The sequence below is a fragment of the Fukomys damarensis genome, unplaced genomic scaffold, assembly GCF_012274545.1.
Source record: "Fukomys damarensis isolate Sample0158 unplaced genomic scaffold, DMR_v1.0_HiC HiC_scaffold_26, whole genome shotgun sequence".
Classification (NCBI taxonomy): Eukaryota; Metazoa; Chordata; class Mammalia; order Rodentia; family Bathyergidae; genus Fukomys; species Fukomys damarensis.
Window position 1 is genome coordinate 28,652,248 of NW_022900938.1, and position 15,080 is coordinate 28,667,327.

Below are 15,080 nucleotides of genomic sequence, written 5' to 3' on the forward strand. Positions count from 1 at the left end.
CATCTGGCTCCAATGCACAGAGGCACAGTGAAGGATGCTAGACAGGAAGCCAAGGGTAGGGTGAGGCAGGGAAGGAGATACAGCCTTCTGGGCACACAGCAGTGCCCACCTCTTTGAACCAGAGTCTTCTTCCTAACAGCTGGTCAGTCAGCTGTAAGCCCACATAATCCAGTCACCTCCCTGAAGTCCCGCTGATGAGCACATGAGGCTTTGGGGGGATATCCAGATTATGCCATCACACTGTCATTGCCTAGTATGTTAGGTACATGTACATAATACAGTCTGGGGTAAAATTTTTAATTGCCCACCACAAACATTATCAAATAGTACTGTTCTCTCCTGCTTCCCAGCTTTACTATGTGGGAAAGAGAGAAACAGTTTACTAGCCCTCCTGCATCTTAGAATTGAGATCTAGATAATGTACAGAAAGACTTTGTAAAACATTTTGGGCCTAGGAAGAACTGAAAAATAAATTACACTTTTCTAGATGCCCTTCCCTCATTCTGACGAGTCCAGTCATTTGCTTATACCCACCCAGTTGGCTGTACAGTCTCTGAAGCATTTCTTTGCTTATATTGGAATTGTACTCCATTAGAAGTAGATTATATATTAAAAAATAGGATTATAGCCATCAGAACAAAAGTTATGAAATGTCTATATCTGAAGTATTATTTATTTCTAGATAATTATATGACTTTATCTCGGTTGATTGATCTCCTAAGAAGATGTGGAAAATTTGACGACATTCCAAGATTTTTTGTAATGGCTGAGAAATGTAACTCCAGAGCAAAACTGGAGCCAGGATTTCATTACTGTAAAGGACTGTATCTTTGGTAAATCCGTTGGCAAGTAAATCCTACATAGTAGTTATTTTTCATTGTAGATTAAGTAGAACAAGCTTTTCTTTGTAATCAAAAATATCTACATCTTTAAATATGTTAATAGTCTTATCCACTAGACATATCATAAGCTAGTATAAATTTTGTAGAAAGTGATTGGAATTTTTTTTAATCATCTAATAAGGTATACTGGAGAGCCAAATGACGCCCTTCGACATTTTAATAAAGCCCGGAAAGACAGTGAATGGGGCCAAAATGCTCTTTATAATATGATAGAAATCTGTTTGAATCCAGACAATGAAACTGTCGGAGGTGAAGTGTTTGAAAACCTGGACGGAGACCTGGGGTGAGTACTGTTCGACACATTACTCTTTGGCACTTTTGTTGACAGTTGTTGGGGACAAGAATACTTCACAAAGGAGAACTAAATTCCAGTATAGTTAGTGAAGGATTGAATGACTTTGGCTAACACCAAAATAACGATTTTGTGGAACAGATAAGAAATACTTTTAGGAGATTTCCTGAATTGGAAGAGACATGTTATAAAGACACTTTCCTAATTACATTGTAGAAAATAAGATAAATTATAGAAGTTGGCAACTATGATAAAAATTCTTCACACAATAATAGTAACCACTGAGATAATTTTCTTGTATAAGCCAACCCCTGTTCCCCCAACTTTATATGCACTATCTCATTTATTCCTTAAGACACTATTATAACAGGCTCAGAGTCAGCTTGTCTAATGTGATAGTGACGACAGAGTAAGAGTTGTACTGAGTGCTGCTGGCTCAAGCATCTGTGGCACGTGACTTCCTTCAGGCTGTATTTGGTGCATCTGCAGTCCTCAGAGTTGGGTGAGGCTTGATGAGGGATGTGTAAGGATATAAAGGGAAAATGAAAGATATTTTCTACCTGCAGGATCATTTAGTTTATTTGAAATACAAGACAGTACCAGAAACCATTCAATTTCCAATAAGCGGACGTGGACTAAAACGGATGTTAAGTATTGCAGGAGTTCACAGAAATTATAGCATTGCATACTAGTCAAGGGAAGATGCTTATAGAAGTGGTATAAAGCACTAGACTGCTTAGTAATTCCAAGACAGATTTTAAGGCTTGGATTTATAAAGAACACTGAAATTTTAGAACAGGGAATGGCTTATTTATTTTAACATTTGTTTTAGAAAGGTTGAAGTAGTACATCGTTAAGGAATTACAGGTTACCAAAGTGGAGATCTTTAGCAAGTAATTGAAATACAGAAGTAGAAGTCAGGGAAGTTCTGGCTGGCTGCGTTGATGTGGGCAACCTCTGTACAGAGTGGATTCTTGGAATCTATGAAAGGCCTCCTTGCAAGATGGCATAGTAACAAGTCTGAAGAGTCATTTTGGGCATGCTTCCCTTTAAGATGTCTGAAGCAGTGAAGGAAAGGGCAGTCAGTGTGGTGGAAAGAGAAACAAAACTACTATTACAGAAGCCAAAGGAGAGGGACTTTGAAGACAGTTGCCACCAGTGTGAAAACTTTTAAGTAAAATAAAATGCCAAAGACCCAAGCAGAGGAATGACTTTAGGGATTGGACTTGGAGAGTTTAATTTCCTTTCTTAATTGAATATGTTATATAGACATTTAAAATATCTATATTTGGTATACTAAAAGTAACAAACTTGCTATCAAATACACAAATTGGTATTGTACTCAAACTTTACAACATTTTAATACATGAAATTTCTTTTTTGATAGACAATGCGGTAAGGAAAATAAATTTCTGTATACTGTAGATAATACACTTACATTCAAATCCTCAAATTATTTATTATCTGTGTAAATTCTGACCAATCACTTCATCTGTTTGATCTTCAGTTTTCCTGTTTGTAAAGTGAATTTCACATACACTGAATGAAATCATAAAGTGATTTTTCTCTCTTCTTCCCTGTCCCTGTCTGCGTACCAGGCAGTGCCATTTGTTAATTGTATAATTCTATACCTAATTTTGCATTAGCTTGATTGAACACATTTACCATATTACATTTCGTCTATTTTTGTTTTTAATCTAGAGTGAATTATAGTTTAATGGTGTTTTACTGATGGTATATTTATTTTATTTAAATGCATTTATAGTTGTATAGCGTGGTACTAGGAGAGAATGGGTGACATTTTTCACAAAGGATTGCTTTTAAATAAGTAGTGAAATAGAAGCCAGTTCCAATTCTAATCTCAATGAATTTTATGAGTAATAGCCATAAGTGATCTATTTTTTATTGTACACAGTAATTCAACTGAGAAGCAAGAGTCTGTGCAATTAGCAGTAAGAACCGCAGAAAAACTCCTTAAAGAACTGAAACCTCAGACTGTTCAGGGTCATGTACAGCTTCGCATAATGGAAAACTATTGCTTAATGGCTACGAAACAGAAACCTAATGTTGAGCAAGCATTAAATACCTTCACTGAAGTAGCAAAATCTGAGGTTAGTACTTTTTGTTTTCAGCTTTGTATGTTATCTTACCTTGGTAGTAATAGAAATGTGCATTTAGATTAGTTTATTTTATGAAGATTGGCTTACATATTGTTTTTTAATTACATAGTCTGGCACAGTCCTACACCACAATATACACAACATACTTTCCTGAGGAGATGCTGTTACTTTGCTGATGGGTTAGTGATGTAATTATCTTTACTGGAATATTGAATTCTGCAGAAAGGGAGCTCTCTAGAAGGGTATAAGTTTATTGCCAAGAGAATGACTTTTATCTTCTGAAGAATTTCTATGTTGTAGACCTAGCTTAGGTCAACTTCCTAAATTAAAAATAAACACCTATCTGCTGGGGTCTAACCTTTTCACTATGTTCTAGGAATTTTTTCAACTCCAGGAGTAAATGAGATCAATACTGATGACTCATGCTTTCATCATGCAAATGATAGTGTTGAACTTGCACCACACTGAAATAACCTCCTGCAATTATTACTGTTTTGCCTTATTATCCTTAGAAGGCCAAAGCTTCCTCTTTGCTGTACCCCACTCAGAGCTACGTTCTTTCCTTCTGTCTGGTGTTCTAGGTTTCTTTTACTCACTCAGGCCTCGGGATATTCACAAGTAGCAGTTGGTTATACTTAGTTGTAAGGATGTTCATTGGCTTTCATGATTGTTCTTTCACTCAGCAGTGCCCAGTGAAAACTTGTAATTTTATGTCTCTTAGAGGATATACAAAAGTTTGCTCTATTTTCTTGTGGTTCAGAGATCACAGTTGTAGCAATGGACTGCCAAAATCTGTACGTGTACAGATTGCGATGTCTAGCATTTGGGAAACTACAACTCCTGTCCTGGTTTGGGTACAGTCTGTCTTAGGTGGCTGATAATTATTAACCACCATCAGCTACCCTTTGTACACACAGCGAGGTAGCATCAGCAGCCACATCACCAGAGAGAAAAGCTCTTGTGGAGACTTGGACATTATGTCCCAAGGATTGGGCTTTGTTGAATGGGCCTTGAACAACAGATACATGATAGTTGTTGAATGAAGGTAAGTAAGACAGTCATGTAAAGGAGAACTCTGTAAGCTCACGATGAAGCACAGTGTCAAGTAAGGTGTCATCGGTACTGCATGTCGTGAAGTCGTATTCTGTAACAATGAATTTGATTTGAGTAATCTAGTATTCTTTCTGCAGTATTTAAAAGGGGGAAGAACAAAAGCAATGACTGACATTAGAGCAGTTTCCTAGAAAGACTGTAGTGTTGATGAGGCTGCATTATTTTTATCATCCTTACCTATGCGATTACTAATATACCTTTCTCAAATCTGTTTGTGGACCGTATTACCAAAATGATAAGAGATGAGCTGAAATTTCATAAATCTTAAGTTTTTCTCACATTTTTCCTTTCACTTACAGAATGCATATACTCAATATATGAATATTAATTGAGTAGTGAGTACTAAGCACAGTGGCCATTACAAATATAAATATAGTTCCTTTTTTAAAATTTCTCATAATGCACAAAAAATGAGGCATATTGACTATAATACAAAGCAAAATGTGTTATATTCTGCCCTAGACTTCAAATAAACGTGCCATAGGTTGTAGTTTGAGGAAGATTGGGAGCCCCTTTTATGGAACAAAATGATTTGAAAAACCAGGATACACTTTCCTAGGCAGAAATGAACAGGGTCTTCTAAATAAAGAAAAATGTGAACAAAACAAGGATGCAAAAAAACATGAGGCTTATTTGGAACGCTGCCACTCAGAGGTATGTGGCAGGGACTTGCAGAGGAAATGGTGGAAGATTCAGCAGCCTAAGCTAAACTCTTCCCTCTTGCTTTCATTGCATCACCTTGAGGCATAAATATGTACTAGCTATGTTAGACCTGTCTTGTCTACTCCTTAATTTTGTCTTGGGATGACTAAAAGTGAAAGAGAGAAGCTGGCTGAAGGCATCGTGGTGGAACACTTGCCTGTCATGCGCAATGCCCAGTATCCACCCCCCACACCAGAAGCATAGAAATAAAAACAAAACCAACAAATAAAAACACTTTTGATCTAATGCAGAGATGAGAACTCAGTTTGAGGTTTAAGAAACTGTTCTTTGGTTCACTCAAGAGTGACCAAGTGCTGCACAACTGACTCTAATCAAACTGAAGCTGTATAGTTTGAAAATCAGAGTCTTACTTTAAATATGTAATGTGGGATATTTTGTGTATATGCTTTTCACAGGACCCTTCTTGTCTTAGGCCATCCTATGACCTGACTGACAAAAATACACAACAGGCCTCCATTTTCTGTCCTGTCCTAGATCACCTAATGTGGGGCAAGGCTTAATAATTTATAATATTCCACAAATTTGTTTGGATTCGACTCTCCAACTGTTTTGCCATTCTTTATCTGGGAAAAAAATTACACATTGGAAGTTTGTTGACATAGAATCAAGTTTTATATTCCTATTGTTATTATCGAACCCTAATGAATTGCCTTTCCTCCTCCAGAATAATTTATCTTCTAACCATAATTAAAATTGGACATTGAGCATTTTATTACTCTACCCTCCTTTTTCAATAGTCATTATTAGTTACCAAATTAACAATCCTACAGGATACCTTTACTATCATAATTTGTAATTAGTATCTGTATTTGAAGCTGAGACCTTCCTTTTTCTAAAAGTATCATAATCCGTCAGCCAAAATTTCAGAGTTTAAATTTATAGTTTAAACTGTAGTTAATCACAGGCATATGCATTATTGCTCATGTAAGTTAGTTTTCTGGATAGATTGCTGATGGCTTCCATTTTATACCAATTCAAATCAGCCTGTTGGTTTCACAGAAGGACACTTTCTGATTTTGAACTCTTATTTAAAATATTGTTTTATAGACCCTATGAGGAAACTGCAAACTCTCCATCTGAAAGCCTATTTTAAACTATGAGCATTTCATGTGATTTCTAAGTAATTAATTACACACCTATGTATAACATTTAAGTGGTTAAACTTTATTAGGAGAAGAGGCTCTTTAGTAAAGGTAGAAGGGTGGAACATGAACAGTGGAAGTCAATTGGTGGTGCATGTCTATTATCCCAGTATTCTGGGCGGGAGGCTGAGGCAAGAACATCACAAGTTCAAGCCCATCCTGAGCAACTTAGTGATGTAGCAAGACTATCTCAAAACTTAGAAAATTAAAAATGGTTGGGGATGTGGCTCAGTGCAAAACCCCTGGGTTCAATCCCCAGTGCCACAAAAATAAATCAATTTCAATTGGACTATCATTTGTGGGAAAAGTTTCTAGTACTGTTCCTGTTTGACATGAACTAAGTTTGAAAGAACTAAGGAAGTAAAATGCTAACCCTGAAATCAAAATTACCCATGCTGAGATGAAAGTCACACTCATTGATGGGATTTTGTGGTTGTGGGATGTGTGTAGTTGTTTAATTATTTTGACCACACAGATTCTAATCAAGTTTCTTTATGATAGCTTGAGATTTCTTGATATGCTAAAAGGTGATGGTAATCACAGTTATCTGGGCTGGAGCCAGAAGTAGAATCCACAGACCAGTACTTATGTAGCATGTGCTGCTTTCCATGTTTTTCTTTTCAATAGAGGATGTTTATTTTGTGTATCTAATGGTCTAAAGTTCTGTTTTCTTACAGAATGATCATATCCCAGCACTCTTGGGAATGGCAACAGCTTATATGATCTTGAAACAGACACCAAAAGCTAGGAATCAGCTGAAACGGATTGCAAAAATGAACTGGAATGCTATTGATGCTGAAGAGTTTGAGAAGAGTTGGCTGCTACTTGCTGACATTTACATTCAGTCAGCAAAATATGACATGGCAGAAGACCTACTGAGACAATGCCTGCGCCACAATAGAGTATGTGTTTGAAGAGTGACAAATAATTGTTCACCTTTCTTAGGCGTCCTGTAGAAGGGTAAAAGTATGCTGGTCCACTTCTAATGATTCTTCCGTGGTTTTTAAAAATACTAAATATATATTCTTACCAGAAGCAAAAAGTGATGATAGGAAGAAAGAAGTCATTTACTCTTGAAAATCACGAAAGATCTATGCAATTTCAAGTTCCAGCTGTGGAACTTTCCTGCTCACAGAAAATGTTTCTGGAATGTCAAGCATTTGCCTGTGATTACCCATCTCATCCTAGGACTAATAAAAATTGCAGAACATTAATTATGGGTCTGTCCCTCCTATTAAGAATACTCGTGATGAATTTACTGCAGCTGTATGTCATTTCCTCATTATTAGAATCTACCATGCATAATATTTATCATGGGGGAAAGTCTTGTTAGCTTTTAATTTAATCAAAATGGTTATCTTTAGATAGAAAATTGAAAAAAATCTTCAAGTCCATAGAATGTAAGGCTTTTTACTAACATTTTGATATTTAATCATACAAAGTAGATGTCTTATGAGAGTTTTGTAAAGTTAAGATTTATGTTATTATTTGCTGTGAAATAATTATACTTGACTTAGAAACTTAAACATATTTATCTTCACAGATTCATACCCATTACTTCAAATTTTTAATCACAATAAATCTGTTCTATTCTCTGAGTAAATTAGATTATGAAATGGATCATTTGTTTTATAAAGAGGAGACATAATTATCTAGTACTATTTTTATACATTCTTAGGAACTTAAAACATTCAGCCATTTATCAATTTATACACTATTCTAATGATCAGTTACATCCTTTTTAAATTAAGTTGGCCTTGAAAACAGGAGATACTGATTAACAAGCTTTAAAAATCTAAATAAATAGTTGAACCTTATTATGTCTGATCTCGAATTAAGCAAGATTTCATGAAAATTGTGGTTTTGATGCAGGCACAATTTCAGTTTGCTGGAACACTGACAGAAGTACCTTGCATAACTGAACATGATGACTACTTTAGAGACTGGCCCTGCTGATTAGGCACTTCCATATGGGGAGCATTTCAGGAACTAAAAAGCTTACAGACCTTGGATTATTTAAATAAAAAATGGAAATCGTCCAGTTTTAGGAAGGAAATGTCCAAGATGACACGAGACCATCTTGTCATGCCAGATGTCAGGGGAGCTATTAGGCGTGATTAAAGTCGTCAAGGACCGAGGAGCCAACCTGGAGGCACTCCCAGAAGCCAACATTAGGACACTTTAAAGTACCAGTAGGAATGGTAACTGCAGTAGGTTGAAATACATCAAATATGTGTAGTCTGTAGCTTCATAAAATGAAAAAAGAAAAGAAAACCTAACTGGCTACCACTGCAGTATGCTAGTGAACTGACTCATTTCTAAAGCTGACAGATAAAGTGAAAGCAGCATCTATCCTGTCTTTTCTGCAAAAACTATACTATTGTGTAATCATGTAGAAGATAGTAGTAAATAAGGAGAGATTTTTCATTATACCTGTTTCTGAGACAGTGAAAAAAGAAACACTGATAGAATTTTACCATTTTTCAAACCTAGTGAATTTGGTAATGGCCACAAAAAGAAGGAAAGTGAGATATTCTGTGCCTTCAGAAGGAAGAACACAGCACCTATGACAGTCAGGACTGGTGTGAGACAAGAGAACATAGTATTCATGATAACTTAATGCATTTTTTAGACAATCAAGAAATGAGAAAAGCAGAATATCAAAATGATAGGATTTGACTATGCTATGCTGAGACAGAACCAACAGAGAAAATCTGCATCTCTTTATTCATTTGTATTTTTCCATATATTCTTAATGAGTTGTTTTTTAATGAAAATATTAATAAAACATTTTAAAGGAAAGTAAAATTACAATAAATTCTATTGACATATGTAAATAAAATATTCTAACCACCTGTAGTTCTAATTAGTTTTCAGAAACTATCGGTGACAGGAATATATAAACACAAGGATGCAGTCAACTAAATATGGGTCAAGAAAAACTCTAGAATAAATAATCTGGTTTACACCACATTTAATTAAGATAAAAATGACAAAGCCAGGCACAAAGGGAAACTCCTAGATCAAAAGACTGGGACACATTCCCACTCATCGCAGCGTGTGAACCTTCTTTAGACACTCACCTTAGCAAATCTTTTACATCTTTAAAAATTACATTGAAGCATTTTGAAATCTGAGCAGTTACTGGAGACGTGGTGGTTGAGGCGTTGCCCCACTTAGGTGTGAAGCGTGTTTATGGTAAAGAATGTCCTTATCTTTTCGAGAGGCACATTAACATTTTCAGGGATGCAATGAGACAGCATCTGAGGATATTTTTCTGGTAATGTGGAAGCACAAGTACGTGAAGTAGAGGTGAGACAGAAATGAGTTAATTATTGAAGGTAAATTATCAGTTCACAGAAGTTGTACTTTTATTTATCTGTATGTGTTGAAATCATTTATAATACTATATGTGTATATGCACAAAATATATGGGCCTTGATGCGTAGTTTTGATGTTTTTAAAAATCTTTTTTTGAGATAGAGACATGGCCTTGGAATCATTCATTAAGTTCTATAAATAACATGAATCTATACTCCTGATTCAAAACATTGTTTTCTGCGCCATTAAATGGGTCATTGTGATTGATCTCTGTGCTCATAAACATCTCATAGTTTTGGTGGCGTCAAGTTTACTCTATTGATCCATTTTCCATTTTTCTTCAGTCTTGCTGCAAAGCTTATGAATATATGGGTTACATCATGGAGAAAGAGCAAGCATATTCAGATGCTGCCTCAAACTATGAGATGGCGTGGAAATACGGCAATCAGACAAATCCAGCAGTGGGTGAGTTTAGCAAATTAGGGTTAGGGTTTTTACAGGAACCTTCTGTTTTATTTGTAAATCGATATTTAAATGTTTTTTTCAGAGTAAAACAAACAGAGCCAACTTTCTTTGCAGACTTTCTGAAAAGAGACTATATTTCATATTCATAATAAATTGTTACCTTCGTGTATTTAAATATAACTTCCTGGGGTCCAGACTTGACTTTTGTTACCTTAGCAAACATCTAGTCTAATTTTTCCCATCATCTCTTCCTCACTCTCTGCTATTTGGAGACTGCATAGGGCGGCAAGTGTGCTGTTGTCAGTGAAGTTAGGAAAAGCATTGTATAAGTCAAGGAACCCAGGCATCTTTACGGTCATCTTTTCAAAGCCCTTGAGGAGTGATGGAGTTCACATTTCCCACAGTCATTTCACTGTAGCGTTTTGTTTTTTTCCTGACCATCCAACATTATCTAGTTTAGATGTTTTGTAAATAGTTTGAGGATCCTCACCTACCTACCAAGACCTTCCAGTAGGAACTGTCCTCCGCCCCCCTGGTGAGGGAGGAAGGGAAAGGGAGGGGCGGGGAGGGGAAAGGTGGGTACCGGGAACTGGCGGCAGTAAGAGAAGAGCCCATTCATGTTTCACCTGTCACACACGCTCTCGGGTTACAGGAGAGTCTGTTGTGTTCATTTTCTCAGTATCTTTTTTTCCAGATGCCCTATGGTTGAATTCTTACAAGTGTGACAGATATAATACACCGCCAGTCCTCTTGTTCCTTGCTCTTTCTAGTCCTTTATTTCCTGTCCAAAAAAAAAAATGAGTACGTGGTCTATCAAGTTTCTCCCAACATTAAAGCTATTACTGTAATTTAGTAGCAGAAATAAACTGCCAACATTTATGTGGTGCTTACATTTCATAACAGATATTCTACTTCATTTTTTAAATTACACTGAGAGGGAAGAGTTGTTTTCCCCATTTGATGGATGAGCAAATTTGAAATTGATAGTTCAAACTGCCTGCCTAAGGTCCCAAAGCTAGTAAGGAAGCCAGAAACCAAAACTGAATATATATATAAAATCTCAAACTGTGAATTTTAAATAATTCCTGTTTCTTTTTACTATCATATGATTATATTAACCATTAATTCTTTTTAAAAATTTCTTTGAAGCTTTGACAGTCTGTTCTGGTACTTTTATTAGCACTCACGAGCAGCATTCATTTCTTATCCTGTCTCTAAGATCCAAAGTGAGTAATTAACCATTACATACTCTCTACACTGAGTTGTATCTTATTTACTAAGTGTACAGCTACTATTCCTTGTTTCAGCTCCTGCATAGTTTTCTCCTTCGTACCAGAGAACAACACTCATTTAACAATATCTTAAATTATTCTCTTGTTAACACGAGAAGAGTGATACTTCTGCAGTAGTAATTCTCACTCATTTGGGGGTGGACTGTCTGATGACCGATCCCCTCTCCACCGTGTTGCCCTCCATATGCTCCGTTCCTGCACAGTGTTCTCTGAGGTCATGTGGGTCCTTACAGGCCTGGGCTCGGCCTGTACACGTACAGCTCCCTCTGCCTCAAAATGTTCTTGATTCCTACACGCCTTGTTCTTCAGCTTTCAAACATCCTTGATACCCTTTTTCTCTCCTCTTCAAATATTTTATTATAATTCTTTTGACATAGATCTTTCTTTCATTTATCTGTTTTGGAATTACGTATTTTTCTCTCTTCGTAGAATGTAAAACTCATTCAGTATAAGAATCAGTTTTCTTGATGTGTGAAGTGCTAAATAAATCAATACTATGCAAATAGATAACTGTGTTGTCATTTTCTGCCCTATGATGAGTGCCTGCTGTAAGCAAAACTCAGTAAGTCTTTTCTAGTAAGTGACGCAGCCACATTTTGGGATGGCAGTCTTCTAACCTTCCAGTATATACACTCTGGATCTTTCTTTCAACTCCATTTTTTTTTTTTTTTACTTGCTTCTCTTTCATTTCAATCTGGCTTCCATTATCCTGTCACATCCCTGTGGTGATTCAGTCAGCAGCCTATATTAGAAATCTAATATGAGTAAGAAAACAAAGGAGGCAGCAAAAAAAGTAATACTGACAGTGTGCTCACTATGTACTATTTTTTTCTCCTCAACAGGATACAGACTGGCATTTAATTACTTAAAAGCAAAAAGATATGTGGATGCAATTGACGTATGTCACCAGGTAAACACTGAAATTTAGATTTCATAAAATGTTTCAGCTACACGATTTTCTACTTTTAGTTAATCTCAAGACGTATATAAATAGAAGTAGAGGATGTAGTGCCTTGCTTAAATGATTTGCCAGATATTCTGGAGAGATTATTGGCACTCATAATTTAGAAGGTAATAAAGTTCAAATCAAATACATGTTTTTAATTTTTACTCGGTGGCATGTCTGTGTCAATTTAATGACAGGCCAGAAGAAGCAGCATGTTAAATAACACTTTAATCTGAGTTAGAAGGTATTTTAAGATAATATAAAATTCTCCAGATCATTTTCTTTTTTTTTTTTCTTTTTCTTGTGACTCTTGTTCTGAATCTGTTTATTAGAGATAGAGAATTTGGATTTATAAATGAAGATAAAAATATTCTGTAATTTAAGTTATTAAATTACATATTTATAATTCATTCCCTACTAGTATGATCCTTTACTGAAATTATAAATATTTAAATTTCAGTTTTAGAATTTCCAGATTTCTTTTTATATATACATTGTCCCCTTGATAGTCTGTATATAGCATTGCGTTAAACATTGTAAAGAACTTCATGAAAGGCTCCTTAAAAAAGAATTGTTACAATGTTACTTTTCTCGGATTACTATATATTAGCATCATTCTAGTAAACACTTAGCCTCAGTGGTTGCTGTTAATTGCTGAGTCTCTCTGTGAGGCAGTGTTTCTCATGGAAATTAAGGGCGCACATTAATGGAAGTCTGGACATCAGTGTCACTCTGGAGCTGTCTCCCCTTTAGACCCATGGGCTCGGTTATCTGTATGTTTCAGACATTTGCTTCAGGTACTTGGTGCACTGATCTGGTGCCCTTGGGTTAAAAATCACTCTCCAAGATGTTATTAAATGTTATAGGTAGATAAATTACTAAAATATGCTAAATTGTGGATAATGTAATTTTTTCGTATAACTTGTCTGTTAAGGAAGCAGTTATATGTTATATCTTCCACAAGTGGTATTCAGTTCTACTGATGTCATCTGCTAGTATAAATGAGTCATCATGTTATACCTAAAATGTCATCTTTGAAAAATGTTATAGCTTTAGTATTAATGCGACAAAATCTCAACTGTAGTACTCATCTATAGTAAATTTGGTAGCACCCTGCATCTCAATAATTACAAGTTCTTTTTTTGTTTTGTTTGTTTTTGTTTTGTCTTTTCAGGTTCTTGAAATACATCCAACTTACCCCAAAATCAGGAAGGATATACTTGATAAGGCCCGTGCATCTTTAAGACCTTGAAAGTAATGATTTTAATCTACTTTATTGAAGAAACCGGAAATAAAAGGAATCAACTTTGAGTACTTCCAGTTCAAGATAGGTGTGAGCTAATCCTTCATTAAAGAGTATATTTCTCTTTCTCCAGCAGAGGCTGCTGCTGTATATGGAAAGATACTATGTGAAATTGGAGTTTTCTAATGGAGAAGTTAAATGAGAACTACTCTTTTTGATTAGCTGCAAATATAGTAGCTCTGTAGTAAAACTTTCTCATTTCTGTAAAGAACATTTTTGTTAAAATCTAAATAATATATTTTCTCTAAAGAATATTAATCATTTGTATTTAAACTGCATGGTTCTGTGTTAGTTTTTTGTTATATTCCAATGATGTTTTAAAGGCTTAAGTAAATCTTCATCTATGAAAAAAGACAATATGTATTTTGAAAATATATTTTAATAAAGATTTTATAAATATATGAGTTATATTCTTCTTGAAACTCAAAAGACACAGTAAGCTTTACAAAATCAGGATTATATCCTGTGCTGTCTACAGTGTTAAAGAATAATACTGCATAAAATGAGAGTTTCTTAGAAAAACCTTCCCTGGAGAAGTGCGGAGTGTTTCCCATCTCTTTGATGGCCTTATGCTTCTTGCTATCAGTGACATTGTGATGTTAAATAATCATTGCCTGAAATCAATGTAAATAGGTAAACTCTTAGAGGTAATATTTAGCCTTAGACCAGAAGACTAGGTTTTGTGCAGTTCCAGACACCACATCATCTGGCAGAGATGGGTGATAAGTTGCATTTAGTGATAACTGAAAACATACAGTGCAAAATTTTTATCCAAAGTTAGCAAGATCAGTTCTCAGCATTATTTTTTAACTTATAACTACATCTTTTTGGGTTCTTTTAAAATGCAGTAAATGCAGTCTTCAATTTCATTTGCAGATAACACGGGTACTTTAAAAAATCATTTTCTACTTTACTTGAAATGTCCCATGTTTATTTTAACTAGGTTTTCTTGTTTCTGATTGTTTCTCCAATTTTTCAGGGTCCTTTTGTTCAAATTATATATATAAACTAATAACATTTATAAAATATTTCATATTTACCAAAATGTGTGCATATTTATTGTATAGTTGATCTTCATAAGCTTAGAATATAGGTATTATCTCTGTTCTTCAGATCTAGAACTACGAAAATTGTTTCTTCCTCCCTAATGCAGGGGCAAAATAGTCTTTTCCACCTGAACATTGTTTGTGATTGGAACCTTGTGCTTCACACATGCTAGACAAGGGCTCTCCCATTTAGCTACAACCTCTGGTTACATATTCTCAAGAATATTACTACAGACTGAATTTTGTGCCCCCCCCAAATGCATATGTTGACATCTTAATCCCTAATGTGATGACATTAAGAGAGGGGGCTTTTGGGAGGTAATTAGTTAATGAAACCACCATGTATGGGATTAGTGCCTTTATAAAAGGGGTCCCAGAGGTTCTCTCGCTCTCTTCACCATATGAGAATACACGG

At 35.4% G+C, this 15,080-nt stretch overlaps 1 protein-coding gene across 1 annotated transcript in view; it reads left to right on the forward strand.

The window, feature by feature from the left end:
- Positions 1–13,920, forward strand: part of Ttc21b (tetratricopeptide repeat domain 21B) — a 60,438-nt gene extending 46,518 nt beyond the window's left edge. Inside the window, exons 25-31 of the mRNA XM_010606892.3 lie at positions 683–833; positions 1,024–1,185; positions 3,110–3,305; positions 6,970–7,194; positions 9,958–10,078; positions 12,213–12,280; positions 13,491–13,920. Coding sequence (XP_010605194.2) covers positions 683–833; positions 1,024–1,185; positions 3,110–3,305; positions 6,970–7,194; positions 9,958–10,078; positions 12,213–12,280; positions 13,491–13,568 — 1,001 coding nt within the window. The 3' untranslated portion in view covers positions 13,569–13,920. The remainder of the gene's footprint in view (positions 1–682; positions 834–1,023; positions 1,186–3,109; positions 3,306–6,969; positions 7,195–9,957; positions 10,079–12,212; positions 12,281–13,490) is intronic.
- Positions 13,921–15,080: the final 1,160 nt, after the last annotated feature.